At 39.5% G+C, this 15,163-nt stretch overlaps 1 protein-coding gene and 1 pseudogene across 1 annotated transcript in view; one reads left to right on the top strand and one right to left on the bottom strand.

Annotated features, from left to right (window-relative positions):
- Positions 1–733: 733 nt before the first annotated feature.
- Positions 734–15,163, top strand: part of LOC137240176 (protein SPT2 homolog) — a 238,723-nt gene continuing 224,293 nt past the window's right edge. Inside the window, exons 1-2 of the mRNA XM_067766115.1 lie at positions 734–772; positions 1,570–1,637. Coding sequence (XP_067622216.1) covers positions 1,611–1,637 — 27 coding nt within the window. The 5' untranslated portion in view covers positions 734–772; positions 1,570–1,610. The remainder of the gene's footprint in view (positions 773–1,569; positions 1,638–15,163) is intronic.
- Positions 9,712–13,958, bottom strand: LOC137238729 (glyceraldehyde-3-phosphate dehydrogenase 2-like; annotated as a pseudogene).

Here is a 15,163-nt window from a genome sequence, read left to right as displayed (position 1 = left end):
TCTAATATATTTTCCCCCGCGTGTTTTGCACAAATTTCTATAAACTCGTTCTGAATGTCTGGGGAAAGATAGTGAACTTGTAAACGTTTGTGCTGCTGTTGTGAAACCCTAACTTTCTCCAAATGATCTCTAAGTATCGGATCATAATGGCTTATGACATCTTAGATTCCCAAAAAATGTCCATCTTTCTTTCACCAAGATATATACTTTCGCCTTTGAAAGCTAGGCCTATTTCATTATTCACGGTGCCGATATCGAAATCGTTTAAGTAATCTTGACTTTGATACAGAGTTGGTGGTATTGTTGGAAGACTTTTTGAAGATGAATCTTCATCGGTGTCACCGCGAAAACTTTACGATTTCCGATTCATGTAAACATACTTTTTTGTTTGATGTTTTTATTGTCTCCTCACTGTTCGAAGGCCCAGGCAAAAATCAGTATCAATATTGGTTGCTTTTGAAATTCGGCTTAAAATTTTAACATTGATCAAATAAAGACCCTCCTGAATTAAAAAAATGTCTTAGTACCTCTAAATCGCGGGCCCCCTGAGAAACCCCTGGCCCGGGGGAACCCCCCATTCCCCCTTCCCTGTTGTCGGGCCTGGCTGGAACAATAGCAGTAAATACCGCTTGTCCTATTTCAACATTAGTTCAAGGTTAGCGAGACTTTGAAGCTCAGCTTGAGGTTGATTGGAGCAGAAAAAGTCAGTCTGGTGTCGGCAAAAAAAGGCAAATGTCGTTTTCCCAGCTCATTTTAAAATCGCTCGAAACGGGTCGGTGATATTGCTACTAAATGTTCGATAAAGTAAAGTTGCTATTAGCAAACGAAATAATATCACCTACTGTGCCCCAAAACTTTAAAGTGTTAATAATACCAAAATCGGTGAAAAATATATAAATAGAACAAAGCTCTCTGAAGCTAAATATATGAAATCGCCAAATGTGCCGAAACTTCCAAATCATAAAAATTACAATGGAATCGTTGGAAAAGTCGTAAAGAACCGACTTGCCAAAAATGTGTTTAAGGCTATAAATGAAAGCCATCATAAAATGATAATCTAACTTAAATACATAGATACGCCACTATAAATTTCAAAAATGAAGTAACATGTGGAGTTTTTCAAGTCCCTAGTACCGGAGTAGCAGGTCAATCAACGTCCCTAATTTGTCGAATTATACCTGAAAATTGTGCTGAAGATGCTGCAGTCCTTTTTAGCGTATATTTATATTGTTGCAAATTTTATACTAAAAATTTAGAGTTGAAAAAAAAAAAATAAATATTTGCATATATTTGTAATTTCATACAAAGTTTTTTTGATCATATAAGTGAGTAATAGTTATAAATGATAAAAATAATTATTGATCATGCATCAGGATTTTAGTGAAAAAAAATGTAAAAGAAATATTCACAATATTTCATAATTTAATCCTGGGCTTTCTGCCTTGTATCTTCTTTTTTTGTGATAATCACGTAGCAAAAATGCTAAGACCGTAATTAATGTGTTAAAGATTATCAATCAGCTATGGTGCGTTTACAACCGCATAGATAAACATCATTCTTTTGCCACAGGTGTGAAAGCAGCTCTTACAACGTCTTCGTCGTCGGGCCCAATGTCACATCGATGGAGTAACAGAAATGTAAGTAAAAATGTTACAGTTGAATACTATACATAACCTAGTTATGTAGTTCGATCGAACCATCTGATGTTCCTATATAATAAGTTGGATCGACCTACATTCAGGTAGGAATCAATTTCCGCTTCCGTTTGGTACGGAATAAATTCAAAGCAATTAATTTTCTATAACTTATAAATATATAAAGTCGTGTGATTAATGACAGGAATGAGACGAGGAATCATACTTTCAATAAGGTTTTTGTTTTCTTCCTCTGAGGTTATTGGATTTACCTAATAGAAAAATTGCGAATATTTTAGAACATGTGTAAATAAGAATTGTAAAATTAAGATTTAAAATATCGAGTTGTTGGATGTAGGTGTATATCTGAAATTGGAATTAATTAACGGAGTTTTTGTCGATCCAAAAATCTAATTAATGAAATGACTTTTATTTTTAATATAGAAACATTTAATACAATTATCCATTAAATTCATATTTTTCTTAAATGGTAAAATTCAAACTTAAAAATTATATAAGGTGTATAGATATTGAATTCACAAAATTACAGATAGATGTAATAATATTATATAGTTAAAATTATAAACAAATCCTACAGTAGGCATAGGACCATAATACTAGTATAAATTTCCTTTGAATAAAATGTGAAAATCTTATATATCGAAATGAAGGTTTAATTTTTTTTTTTTTTTTGACGAAATGTAGGAATATAGCAGCTGACATGACGTAAGTATGCTTCGAGTTAACCTATTCCAAATATAGTTCTTAGGTTAACAGGTTGGGAGTGTGCAGACATGGGGGAATATTCCATCTTTTTCTCCCCTCGACTTTGTTTTTCGGGTTAAATGCTTCGAACCCATATTCATTCCCCAGTTTTAGTTTAAGATATCGGGAAGGGATAATCATATGATTGCATAGATTTTTTTTGCTGCCAGATTTAGTTTCGCTGGATTAGTTTCACGTAAAATTTTTCTATAGTTTTGTATACGGCGTACATTTCAATTTATTTTTGTACAACTTCGTTGCGCGAGGATAAAGCAAACCAACCCCATTTTCCCTGAGCTAAGATGAAGCAGAGCTAGGTATGCCACCTCGCTTCAGTCCGAACGCACCTTCGTAGGTTTCTCTGTGTAAGCAGCATTGTGAGGAGAAGTTCGTTACAGAAAATAAAATGGCGCCCAACGTGGGCCGGAAATCGACCGAATGGTCAGAAATAGACCGAGGGGCCCAAATAGTTCGAAAGCCCAAACCATCGTGAGAGGTTTGATTTTGTAGGTTTAAAGTGTGTAAGACGAATATTTTATTCAGAATTTTTTATAACGTATTGAAACAATGCTTATTATGACCCAAATAAATTAGTATACAAAATTGTTCATTTGCAAGTACATATATAAACGTTTTTAGGCCACAGGCCTAAATATATCTCCCCCTCCCCTCCCCCCCCCCCCCCTCGTAACCTAATTTTCTTTATTTATTTTCCTTCGTTTACTGCCACCCACATATGCTTGTGATCACTAATACACACAGGCATGTATGAGTGGTAGTACGTATGTATCTTAGATTTTTACCGCTGTGAGCCCGCGGTACAGCAACTTTGTTGCCGGGAAACCCAACGAAGGAGCTGTATCGTATCCAGCAGCCAGCGAAGGTACACGTTATCCCACGTTCACGTAAGTGTAAATTTCCAAAAATATATTTAATATTTTAATTTTCACAATACTTGTTAAAATCTTTCTTAACATTTGTTGTATTTATATACATCAAATAAAAACACACTGTGAATTAATTTTTTATTAACACGAAACTTTTAGGTATTCTTATTTTCTTCCTTTTTTCGCCTTAATCAATCTATAACAAATACGTGGGTGCGCGCCGTTGCCACCACGCATTTGTTCATGGTCCTTCGAGCCGCACGCAATTAATCAGAAGCACCATTCAAAATTTCGTGAAAATCAAGGAAGCAGATACACCAAACATGTATTTGTTCAACGCAATACAGACCGATATTACACGAAAGATAATATTAAACATCCTTTACCATCGTGATAATATAATCGTCAACGTTTGCACACAACAACCTTTTGGCAACACCAACATCAACAACACCGACATCCACAAAAAAAATCTGATTCTATTACTCTGGATCAACGAATTAATTAAAGGTACGTGGTTTATTCCGTGCTAGGTAGTGTTTTTTTAATAAAAACCTCAAAAAAAAATTATAAATTGTTGTAGTGTTTCTTTAAATTAAATCGTGCAAGTGATTTTTTTTTCTGAAGTGAGAAGTCTTATTTTGTGCAAAAATAGGAAAAAGCGCTTAACGCAGTTATTTAAAGTTTGTGCGTCACGCCTTGTGACTATCCGGAACAATCCCCCACCAGCGGTAAGATTTTCCGGACACAGCTCAAGGTAGCACAACACTGCTCTAAAAGGTTAACATAACCTCAACACCGCTTAGCGCCAATTTTCAACTTTCACTTTTGCAGAATTTTCATTGTCAAAAAATTTTTCTAATTATTAATTTTTGATTTGTTAAGCGTATTGAAGCAAAATATGTAATTTTAATTAACGAGCACAAGTCAATTTAGCTAAATTTTTTCCACACAAAAATCACTTGCGCCTATTTACACCTGCAGTACGACTGCAATTTATTTTGTTGTTTCAGTGCAAAATGCACTTATTTTCAAACTGCACATATTGTTGTTGTTGTTTGGGTGGCCAATAAGCTTATTTCTCATACATTTTTTACAACAAAAAATTGAAGAATGTATTATTTCCACTTTTGGCAATACACATATCAGTTTAGACTGATCTCTTTTTTGTGAGATATAAAAGATCAATGTACAAGATAAAATCTGAATACAGTCCTTTATTAGGCTATTTAAAGTCCATAACGAGTGATTCGTTTTTATTTTCACTAACACCACTTTTCACTAGCCATTACTTATTGGCTTACACAATTCGTTAACACAGCTGCATTAGCACTTTCTTTTAACAATTACGTGGGTGCGCGCCGTTGCCACCACGCAATCGGACATTCCTTTAAACTGCTAGCTTTCTCGCAAGCTTCGAGGCCACTTCACCGAGAAATCTCTCTCTCGTTCATTCTAGTTCATTTTCACTCAATATTCTCTGCAAAGGCAATTAATTAATTAATATTTCAATAGATCTTCATTTAATATAATGGATACCTATATACGCCAAGCAGAGGCAGTGACTGAGTTTGAAAATGACTATAATGACATGTCACCTTCAGACCATACAAAACACACCCTTCTAGTCCAAAAGGAGGAGTTGAAATCGCTATGGGAGAAGGCGAAGCAGACATATGAATAACTCTTGAGCTCCTCACAACTCGAGGAAAAAGAGCAGTCGGCCATTAAAAAGAAGCACAAAGTTACATACTTCAGCTTTCTCAAAAGCCAGGCAGCGATGGCTGAACTTTCGGAAAAACTTAAGAAAGCTGAAAAGAAAGAAGAAAGCTCAGGAGATAGGGAATATCGCGTGCGCCTGCCACTATGTGATACGAACGTTTTCAAAGGAGATTACCTTTCTTGGCCTTCGTTTAGAGACATGTTCACTGCTATATATATTCGTAACAAAAACCTCGAAGCAGTAGAAAAATTGTATTATTTAAACCAAAAGACTCAAGGTGAGGCCAAAGAGATAGTTGGGCGATGTCCTTTAACGAAAGACGGTTTGGAAACAGCGTGGAAAAATCTTTGTGACAGATACGAAAATAAACGTATAACGTAAAGCAGTTGAGAGTGAATGCGGTAGCACTATAAAGAAACTGCAACGTGAAATAAATAATTGCATCGCGGTTCCAATGTCATCATATAGACATATCAAACTGGGATGCAATTGTGACATATCTATGTTCCACAAAACTGCCAGAAACCACATTGGCACTCTGGGAACAAACAATTGAATACAAAACAGAAATTTCAAAATGGGCTGATATGGATAGATTCTTATCCAATCGTTTCCTAACCTTAGAAACCGTGACTGATCTGAGAGGGGATACAGTTTCCAAACCCTCAAAGCCACAAGTATCTCGTTCGACAACAGATACATCTGCTAAAAAATTAGGGTCCTATCAGGCAAGTGTAGCCAAACCTACATGTAAGATGTGCAAAAGTTCTGCACATCGAATTTCAAAGTGTGAAAAGTTCTTACGTTTAACACCCAATTAACGGTTTGAACAAATTAAGAGCAGCCGTGGATGTATAAACTGCCTTTCTGCTGGCCATTCGGTAACAAAGAGAGATCAATACGATCATGCTGGTTTTACCACAATTAACAGGGAATCTTCCAACTTGCCAAATAAACGCAATGACTAGGCAAGCATTCCCTGACTTAGTACTGGCTGACAAAAGATTCTTTGTCAATGAGCCAGTCGATCTAATTCTGGGCGGAGACATATACCCCAAATTATATTAGGCGGCATTAGAAAAGATCTGCTGAACATATTAATAGCACAAGAAACGGTGTTCGGCTGGATTTTGACAGGCCGGACAGATGCGGTTGATACAAATAAAACCCTAGTTTCATATTTCAAACGATGTCACTTTAGACAAACAACTGGCGGCTTTCTGGGAGATAGAGGAAATTCCAAAGAAGAGGAGCATCAATAACGATGACACTGACTGCGAGGAGCTATACAAATCCACAACAGTTCGGAACAACGATGGCAAATACGTAGTCTTAAGCCCCTCATTAAGAAGTGCGTGTTCTCAATTCTATCGCAACGAGACACGACTTGCGAAAAACCCAGTCCTTCAAACGGAATACAATTGAGTTGTATCAGAATATGAAATCTTAGGGCACATGAAAGGAATAGGCAATATTTCGCCAGACTCAAATGATTGTTACTTCCTACCTCACCATGCTGTCATAAAGGAGGGAAGTACAACGACAAAAGTCAGAGTCGTATTTAATGCATCTTGTCCTACCACTAATGGCAAAATTCTAAATGATGCCTTATATCCAGGTCCGATTTTTCAATCCGACCTGACAATCTTTATACTACGTTGGCGGCTGTTCAAAAACGTATTTAACAGCGACCTAGAAAAAAATGTACCGCCAAATATGGGTTAATGAAAATCAAATCAAATTCCAGCGAATCGTGTTTCGCAACTGCCCCAAGGATCCAATCAACCTTTATGAACTGAAAACAGTAACATTCGGAGTGAATTGCGCTCCCTACCTTGCGATTCGAACACTACACCAACTGGCTGATGACGTGGAGTGGTAATTGTAGCCAAGATTATAATGCAAAATATTTGGTTGGAAGGCACGGGTTGGGACGAAGATGTATCACAAACTACTCTAGATCGTTGGACCGCATTTATGCAAGAATACGGAAAAACCAACGATATCCGCATGCCGCGATGGGTTCATTTTACCCCAAAGGATAGCGTCGAAATACATGGATTCAGCGATGCTTCGGAAAAAGCATATGCAGCCACTGTTTTCCTGAGGGTTCAGACAAAGGATCGAGTATTCACCAATCTGTTAATTGCAAAGACAAGAGTAGCCCCGGTCAAAACTATATCATTACCACGACTGGAACTCTGCGGCGCAATCCTACTGGCAGAAATCATAGAGTCGGCCATAGAAAATATGCACCTTTCCAATATTAAAGTAACCCTTTGGACAGATTCGAGTATAGTACTGGCATGGATCCGAAAGCCACCATGAACGTGGTCAACGTTTGTGGCACATCGAATAACGAAAATCCTCGACAAAGTTGGAGACAAAGTATGGCGGCATTTAGACTCCGCGTCAAATCCTGCAGATTTGACGAGCAGAGGCCTCCTCGCTTCGGATCTAATCGACAATTCTTTGTGGTGGTAGGGGCCTTCTTGGTTACAAGAAGACAACGAAAATTGGCCAACACAAGAAGAGCATTATAACACAAATATCGAAGAAAAGAGAGTGAAAGTTCATGCAACATCTTTCGAAAATAACTTTGATATTCTGGATAGGTTTTCCGATCTACCAAGGGCTTTGCGGGTTATATCCTATATTTTTCGGCTTTTCCAGAAATAGAAAAAACAACACAAATATTGATAACAATATGCCAAAGGCAACATTATCAAGAAGAGTACGCAAATTTTAAGTCAGGAAAGCCAATAAACGTTAAGAGTGAGATTTTATCCCTGGACCCATATATAGATGAAGAAGGCATCATTCGAACTGGGGGGGGGGGGCGAAATGGGGCATCCAAAGACATGTCCCATAACGAAATTCATCCCATTATTGTTCCTTACACTTGCAGGTTATCCAGACTTATAGTTCAATCCTCTCATAAGACCACCCTGAATGGAAGGAACCAGCTGATGCTACGTCATATCCGCACTCTGTACTGGATCCCACGCGTTAAAATCATGATGAGTTCTGTTATCCACAACTGTAAGGTCTGTAATATTCACAGTAAGTGGACACAAACGCAACTTATGGGGATCCTTCCGAAGGAGTGCACCACCTTTACTAGGGCCTTCGCCAACACTGGGGTAAATTTCGCGGGACCATTCGATATAAAATCCTACCGCGGGAGGGGATGCCGAATCTCAAAAGGATATGTTTGTTTGTTTGTCTGCTTTTCGACGAAAGCCATCCATCTAGAAGCGACAAACGACCTAAGTACCGACTCCTTCCTAGCTGCCTTCGCCATATTTGTATCCAGACGAGGCTGTCCGAAAAACGTTTACTCCGACAATGGTACTAACTTTGTCGGAGCTTCGCGATCTTTACGAACCGAGTTTAAAGCATTTCTGCGTGAAGTAAGGGACGGAACATTGAATAAATATAGACATCACGTTATAGAATGGCATTTTGTACCGCCAAGCGCTCCTCATATGGGGGGTTTGTGGGAAGCGGGGGTAACAAGTTTTAAGACCCATTTGAAAAAGATCGCGTCCGATCATAACTATACCTTTGAGGAGCTTACTACCCTCTTATGTCGAATTGAGGCCTGCCTCAACTCTAGGCCCCTCAGTCCCTCATCCAACGACCCTTTCGACCTGGAGCCGCTTACTCCAGGCCACTTTCTCCTAGGTGGGCATCTTTTTGCTCCACCTGAACTTGATTGTAGTGAAAACTCTGCCTCAATTGTCAACCGATGGCAGAAGATGAAATCCCTCCATCAGACATTTTGCAAAAGATGGAAACCGGAATATCTCACCCAGATCCAGAAACGGTATAAGTGGAAACATCCACAGCCCAACTTAAAACCCGGGGACCTAGTCGTCGTAAAGGAGGATAACCTACAACCGAACGAGTGGAAAATGGGGAGAATCGTCAACACACACCCAGGTTCCGATAACCGTGTACGTGTTGTTGACGTCAATTAAAGGACAAATTACCAGACCAATCGCAAAACTGGTACTACTTCCGCCCAAGGACGAGGAAAATGAACTATAATAGCCCACATTCCTCGATCCCAAATAACCCAGCCCTCTTTCACCCTAATAACCAAATAATCCAGCTCTCGTTCACCCCGAACGAGGCTAACACCCAAATAACCCAGCCCTCGTTCACCCTGAAGGAGGCCCAACACACAAATAACCCAGCTCTCGTCCACCCCGAACGAGGCCAACACACCCTAACGCAGATAAACTATCTGCCCCAGAATACAATTTAAATCAGCAATTACACCCCCCAAATATCAAATCCCTACAAACCCGCAATCGAAGTAGCCGCGGGCGCAAATTACAAATATCATTTTCTCATCGATTATATGTAAGAAAAATATAAAATAAACTCCCAGTTAACACATAAATAGGCACCCAGGTGATACTTTTCTGTAACTTCAGTCAAAAGTTACTTATATATCTTTCAAGTTAATATTCAAAACGTATTTATGGACACATTCTTCAAACAGACTGCTATATAAACCGTTGAACTTCTCTCAAAACTGTACACTAGTCAAAAACAATTTAAATTGTACAAATTAGGAAGTATTTTAGCATATATGTAATATTAAGCCTCAAAAAGTCGGAAAAGGTCACTTACAAATATCTCGTAACTATAAACAACTTCAATTTAAAGTTCGAACTCACCAACTAATCCTTTAAAGTCTCCTTATCCGATTCATGACACAAACGAAAAGCGATGAGCTGGTAAATGCTAATAACTCTTTCATACGATCTTCTATATGACCTGCAACGAATACCAAATGACAAGTATATTCCATTTCATTAGGCATATTCGGGTTCTCCTTCAGTTGTACAACCTAAATAATAAAAAAAATAATAATAATAATAATAATAGTATACTATCAGAGTTGTATATATTCTACTCTAGTATATGACTTGCAATTATCACGTTAGGATGCCAATGTAACCCATCATAAATTTATGTCGGCCAGGCTGCATAAACGGATCATCCGGCAAAGTTAGAAAGGGTAGGGTTTCGGCTGTTCTATTTTTCACAACCTCGCTTGGATCCTTCACCATCATAGCCGGACATTGTTTGCGTTCATACAGCATATGCGTGAGTTATTCTTCACCATCGTTTGGTGGCGCGGTCGGATTAAAATCTGGCCCAGGTTCACCTATTTCTAAAGCCTGCTATTGAAACGAGTCCATCTTGTTGCTATCGTCCCCGTCCATTGGGTTGCTTGATTTATAAAGAACCTTTGCCTTTTGTTCGACTCGATACGGCACTTCACGGTTTTTCGTGGCCATTTCTCATAAAACGTTTATCTGCAGATAGAAGCCAGCAAAACTAAACACGTAGGGCTCGCGTAGTCAAGAAGTATACTGTATGTATGTTATGTAGTTGACGTAGAGGCTGCAATCGATGCCGCTGTAGCAGTGTCTACCGCAGGCGCCTTTGTATGTGCAACTAATTTTTATCGCAGATATCACAGAGATTCACTACTTAGTGCACATGCACGTGGAAGTTGGTGTGCGGCTGTATGGTTTAATTTGTTTCTATGAAAGTAACTCTTAGCGACCGCACGACTGTTCGATAGCCATGACGGAGAGCATTCTAGTACACACGGCCCTATTTTTAGGGGCTGATAGGATTCTATAGATGGGAATGCCTCTTCACAACTCATGTCACACATAGTGCGTGCATGAAAATACCATAGCCGTCACCAACCCTTCAGCTAAAAATTGTCTAAAGGTGTTTTTTTTGCGTGCATAAGCATTGATGAGCCATTGGAATGTTTTTTATTTTATCTGTACTAGACTATACTCAATGGAAAACAAATTGTACGAATTCCGGTGGACTATAACAAATGTTTATGAAACTAAGCATTTTGTTTACACAACTAGAATAAAATAAACAATCTCACATCAACTATATTACTCGCACGATCAGCTCTTGGTTAACAATTAAAACAAACCTTGAACATTAAGCGACTTCAATATTTGATATTTTCTTGCATATTTCTTCACATATTAACATACGTGTATGATCATTTATATCGGGCTCAATACTCTCGACGTTATCATCAATGACATTTGTTATATCGATGAGATTATCATTGTTATATCGAGGAGATTATTTTATGTAGTATGCAGCAAGCCTCAACAAAATTTCCTAATTTCTCGAAAGACCTTAATTTGCAATATATAATTTTTGGAACCGCTGCTTAAGCATGCAAAAGGAACAGCTGATTATATCGTGTGCTCGCATATGCTGTAAATTGAAATATTTTTCATAACCCTTTACTTCCTCATCGCACTTAAAGGGAGTTATAATCCAATCACTGCAAGGATAACATGCAGATCCAAGCAAATAATATTCTTCATACAACGTAGAAATACTTTCATAAATTGGAGAATTGTAAAGTATTTGATTGGGATGTGTGGATCCGGGATGTTCAACGAAAACGTCTGTAAATCGATTTCGTTCATCACACACCGCTTGCATGCAAAGTACTACGTTTCCTTTTGGGTTGACATAATGACCACAGCTATGTGGAGGTAAATGTATATAATATATAAAAATACCAATATGCGATACATCAATACAACCCACTGCTTGGAGAAACAAATTTACTTCCTAATCTAAGATTCCCTTCAATGGACCCTCAGCAGCTGCCTTTACTTCGGCCTTGATATCTTCATATGATGCTGGCTTACCAAGACGCACAGTCAAATCGACAACCTGGCGTCCAAGTGTGGGGCAAGGTGTGGGTACGCGGAAAGCCATACCAGTGAGTTTTCCATTCAATTCAGGGATAACGTTACCAACGGCCTTGGCGGCACCGATGGCAGCATGAATGATGTTCTGTGCAGCCCCACGTCCATCACGCCACAGTTTACCGGAGGGACCATCAACGGTCTTTTGAGTGGCAGTTGTAGCATGTACCGTGGTCATTAAACCTTTACACATTTCGAAATTATCACTGATAACTTTGGCCAATCGCGCCAAACAATTTGTGGTGCAAGATGCGCTGGAAACGATCTTCATGTAGGGTTTGTAAGCATCCAAATTGACACCACAAACGAACATTGGCGCATCGGCAGATGGTGCTGAAATGAAAACCTTCTTGGCACTGGCCCTTCAAATGTGCAGACACATTTTCGATAGTAGTGAAACCGCGAGTAGATTCACCAACATATTCGGCACCAGCACTGGCCCAGTCGACATTAGCTGGGTCACGTTCGCTAAATACAACAATTTTTTATTATTATTAATTTATTACCGTTCGATTCATTCGCAGACTACCACTCTTTTGCTTTTCCATCGGTTTTGGCCATTTGATTACTTCATCCTTCATGCCTTGCAAGAAATCAATTATTCGACAAATTAGATGAGAAATGCTTAAGTTTGGCAGATTAAAACGTTCCGATATTTCGATATGGGTACACTCTATAAGAGTATCGCTGACTTTTAGTACGTACAATTATTTGCCATAGCACCGCTGTCCAAATATCCTTTATTTCCTGAAAAGGAAAAGAAAAATTAATTAATAAAAAAGAGTACAATTTATTAGCTGCAATACTCACCGCCGTGTGTTAAATGAATGACATTTTTTTCATTCAGGAAATGGAAAAGCGACATCTGCTAGTCAAAATCTCTACACTTAACTTCTGACTGTCAATGCACTGCGTTACCAACATTATGCCTTATACGCTGCTACACGCCACACATGCCGCGTATTACATATCTCAATCAATCATTCATTCGGTTGAGATTTAAAATACTTAATTCCACGAATCTAAACATTATCGAAAATACACGTCGAAAGTAATATTGAATGGTGGAAGTGCAACTCTGTAACATCTTTTCAGCCAGGTTTCGAACCGTTCCGTGTGGTGGCAGGTCACTTGTAAAATAAACTTTAAGACTACTTCGGCGACATCTACCGACATAAATTAAATATGCTAAAGCACCAGCCACATCGCATGGATGATTACTATATCCGGTTTTTGTCCATTTCTTCGTGCACATAAGTATTTACTTATGGCCTTTAATTTTTTTATTTCAGTAAGATTTTTTTCTTTGCGAAAATACATATTAGATATAATTTTTTTTTTTTTTGTTTACGCCACCAAAAAACAACATTCCGCCAACCTCAATTTGGGCATCATCAATGATACCAATATTCTTTCAGATCATGACCCGTTACCAAACCTTAATGGCTAAGTCAGAGGGAGGCGCAAAGCGTTTCGACGTTGCTTGCCAGCTCTGCGGCAGGGATCATAGCCTTAGAATCTGTACCCAATACCGAAAAAAATCCCCAGAAGAGAGGTTGCGGGCAGTACTTCTGCATAAGTACTGTCCAAAATGTCTGTTGCGCTTTCACCGCGTGGACAAATGTAACAGCAAGTATCGCTGCAAGAGGTGTCAAGAGAAGCACTACACCACGCTTCATTTAGATGAGCGTCGACCGGTATGCGACGAGACGACCACAAACGGCGAAGACAACACGTCCGACGACGCGTTGTCAATCAACCTCTCGGGCCCGGCTAAATCCTGGGCTCAGCAGGTGGAAGAAGAAGAGATGGAAGAAGAAAGAGCAAGAGCGGAAAAATAGCATGCGAAAGCTGAAATGAGACCGTCAACGAGCAGGAATGGGATTCGCAGTTTCCGACCGCTGTTGCAGCACGAACGGAAGGCGGAGGAAGTAAAAAAAGCTCGAAAACAACAAAATAAATCGTCCAAACTCGCAAGGCAGCAACGGCGAAAAAAATCAACGCCATACACTTCTGACGCCCTAGATACAAAGGCACTATCGCGTGGTACACCAGAAGGCTTCCGAACCGGCCGGCTCTCCAAGCCACTCCAGCACCCATCATGCGGCCTTTCGTGCCCATTGCGCCGACGGCTATCGTACACGTCGAATCGCGTGGGCATTTACATCTGGTTCGTGCCATTATTGATCCCCGCGCCGCCAGCACCATCGTCGATGCAGAGCTGGTACGCGGCTTACGATTGGAGAGCCAAGGACATGGACAATGCACCGTCATATTGCGCGGCAAATTTGGGGCGTCGACGCGCATAACAGCCCAAGCAGCTGTCGTCGAAAGCCATTACCGCTTGAGTCCACCGTCCAATATGGACCCCAAGATTGCCGCGCCCTTTGAATTCATGCGGCTGGCGGATCCGAAATTCTACCGGTCTTGGGAGCCTGCCAAAAATAAATATCCGATTTTCACACCTCACACATGCGCCATCTTATATACATTTAAGTAAATATGCACGCACGTATGCACCACGTACGTATATTTAATAACTTATTCTCTTTTTCCACAGGAGAGCGAAACGTGAGGTCAACCATCTGGCGTGCAGTGCTTGCAGTCCGCATCTGCACTGCCTTACTTCGTTACAGCGCCTTACTGGACGTGCGATAACGTGGCATTATTTTTATCATTTTTTTCTTTGTTGCTTACAGCAAGGGGCCGGTATATTTAGGCCACGGGCCTAAATATATCTCCCCCCTCGTAACATAATTTTCTTTGGTTATTTTCCTTCGTTTACTGCCACCCACTTATGCTTGTGATCACTAATACACACAGGCATGTGTGAGTGGTAGTACGTATGTATCTTAGATTTTTACCGCTGTGAGCCCGGGGTAGAGCAACTTTGTTGCCGGGATACTCAACGAAGGAGCTGTATCGTGGGTTCATCGGCTCATGTCGCAAAGAGGCTCGTCCTCTTTGAATCCAGCAGCCAACGAAGGTACACGTTATCCCAGGTTCACGAAAGTGTAAATTTCCAAAAATATATTTAATATTTTAATTTTCACAACACTTGTTAAAATCTTTCTTAACATTTGTTATATTTATATACATTAAATAAAAACACATTGTGAATTCCTTTTTTATTGACACGAAACCTTTTGGTGTTCTTATTTTCTTTATTTTTTTTTTTGCCTTAATCAATCTATAACAAATACGTGGGTGCGCGCCGTTGCCACCACGCATTTGTTCAAAACGTATGTCTATATTATAACCCGGGGTGGGCGTGAGCTTAGCACCTGCTAAGCGACCATATATGTATACGATAAGCGAGAGCACAATGGCTACTTCGTCAAAATCAACGACAGGTCTTTTAGTTTC

The sequence above is a fragment of the Eurosta solidaginis genome, chromosome 1, assembly GCF_040869045.1.
Source record: "Eurosta solidaginis isolate ZX-2024a chromosome 1, ASM4086904v1, whole genome shotgun sequence".
Classification (NCBI taxonomy): domain Eukaryota; kingdom Metazoa; phylum Arthropoda; class Insecta; order Diptera; family Tephritidae; genus Eurosta; species Eurosta solidaginis.
The sequence above is the reverse complement of the archived record's forward strand: the minus strand, read 5'-3'. Positions and strand labels throughout refer to the sequence as shown.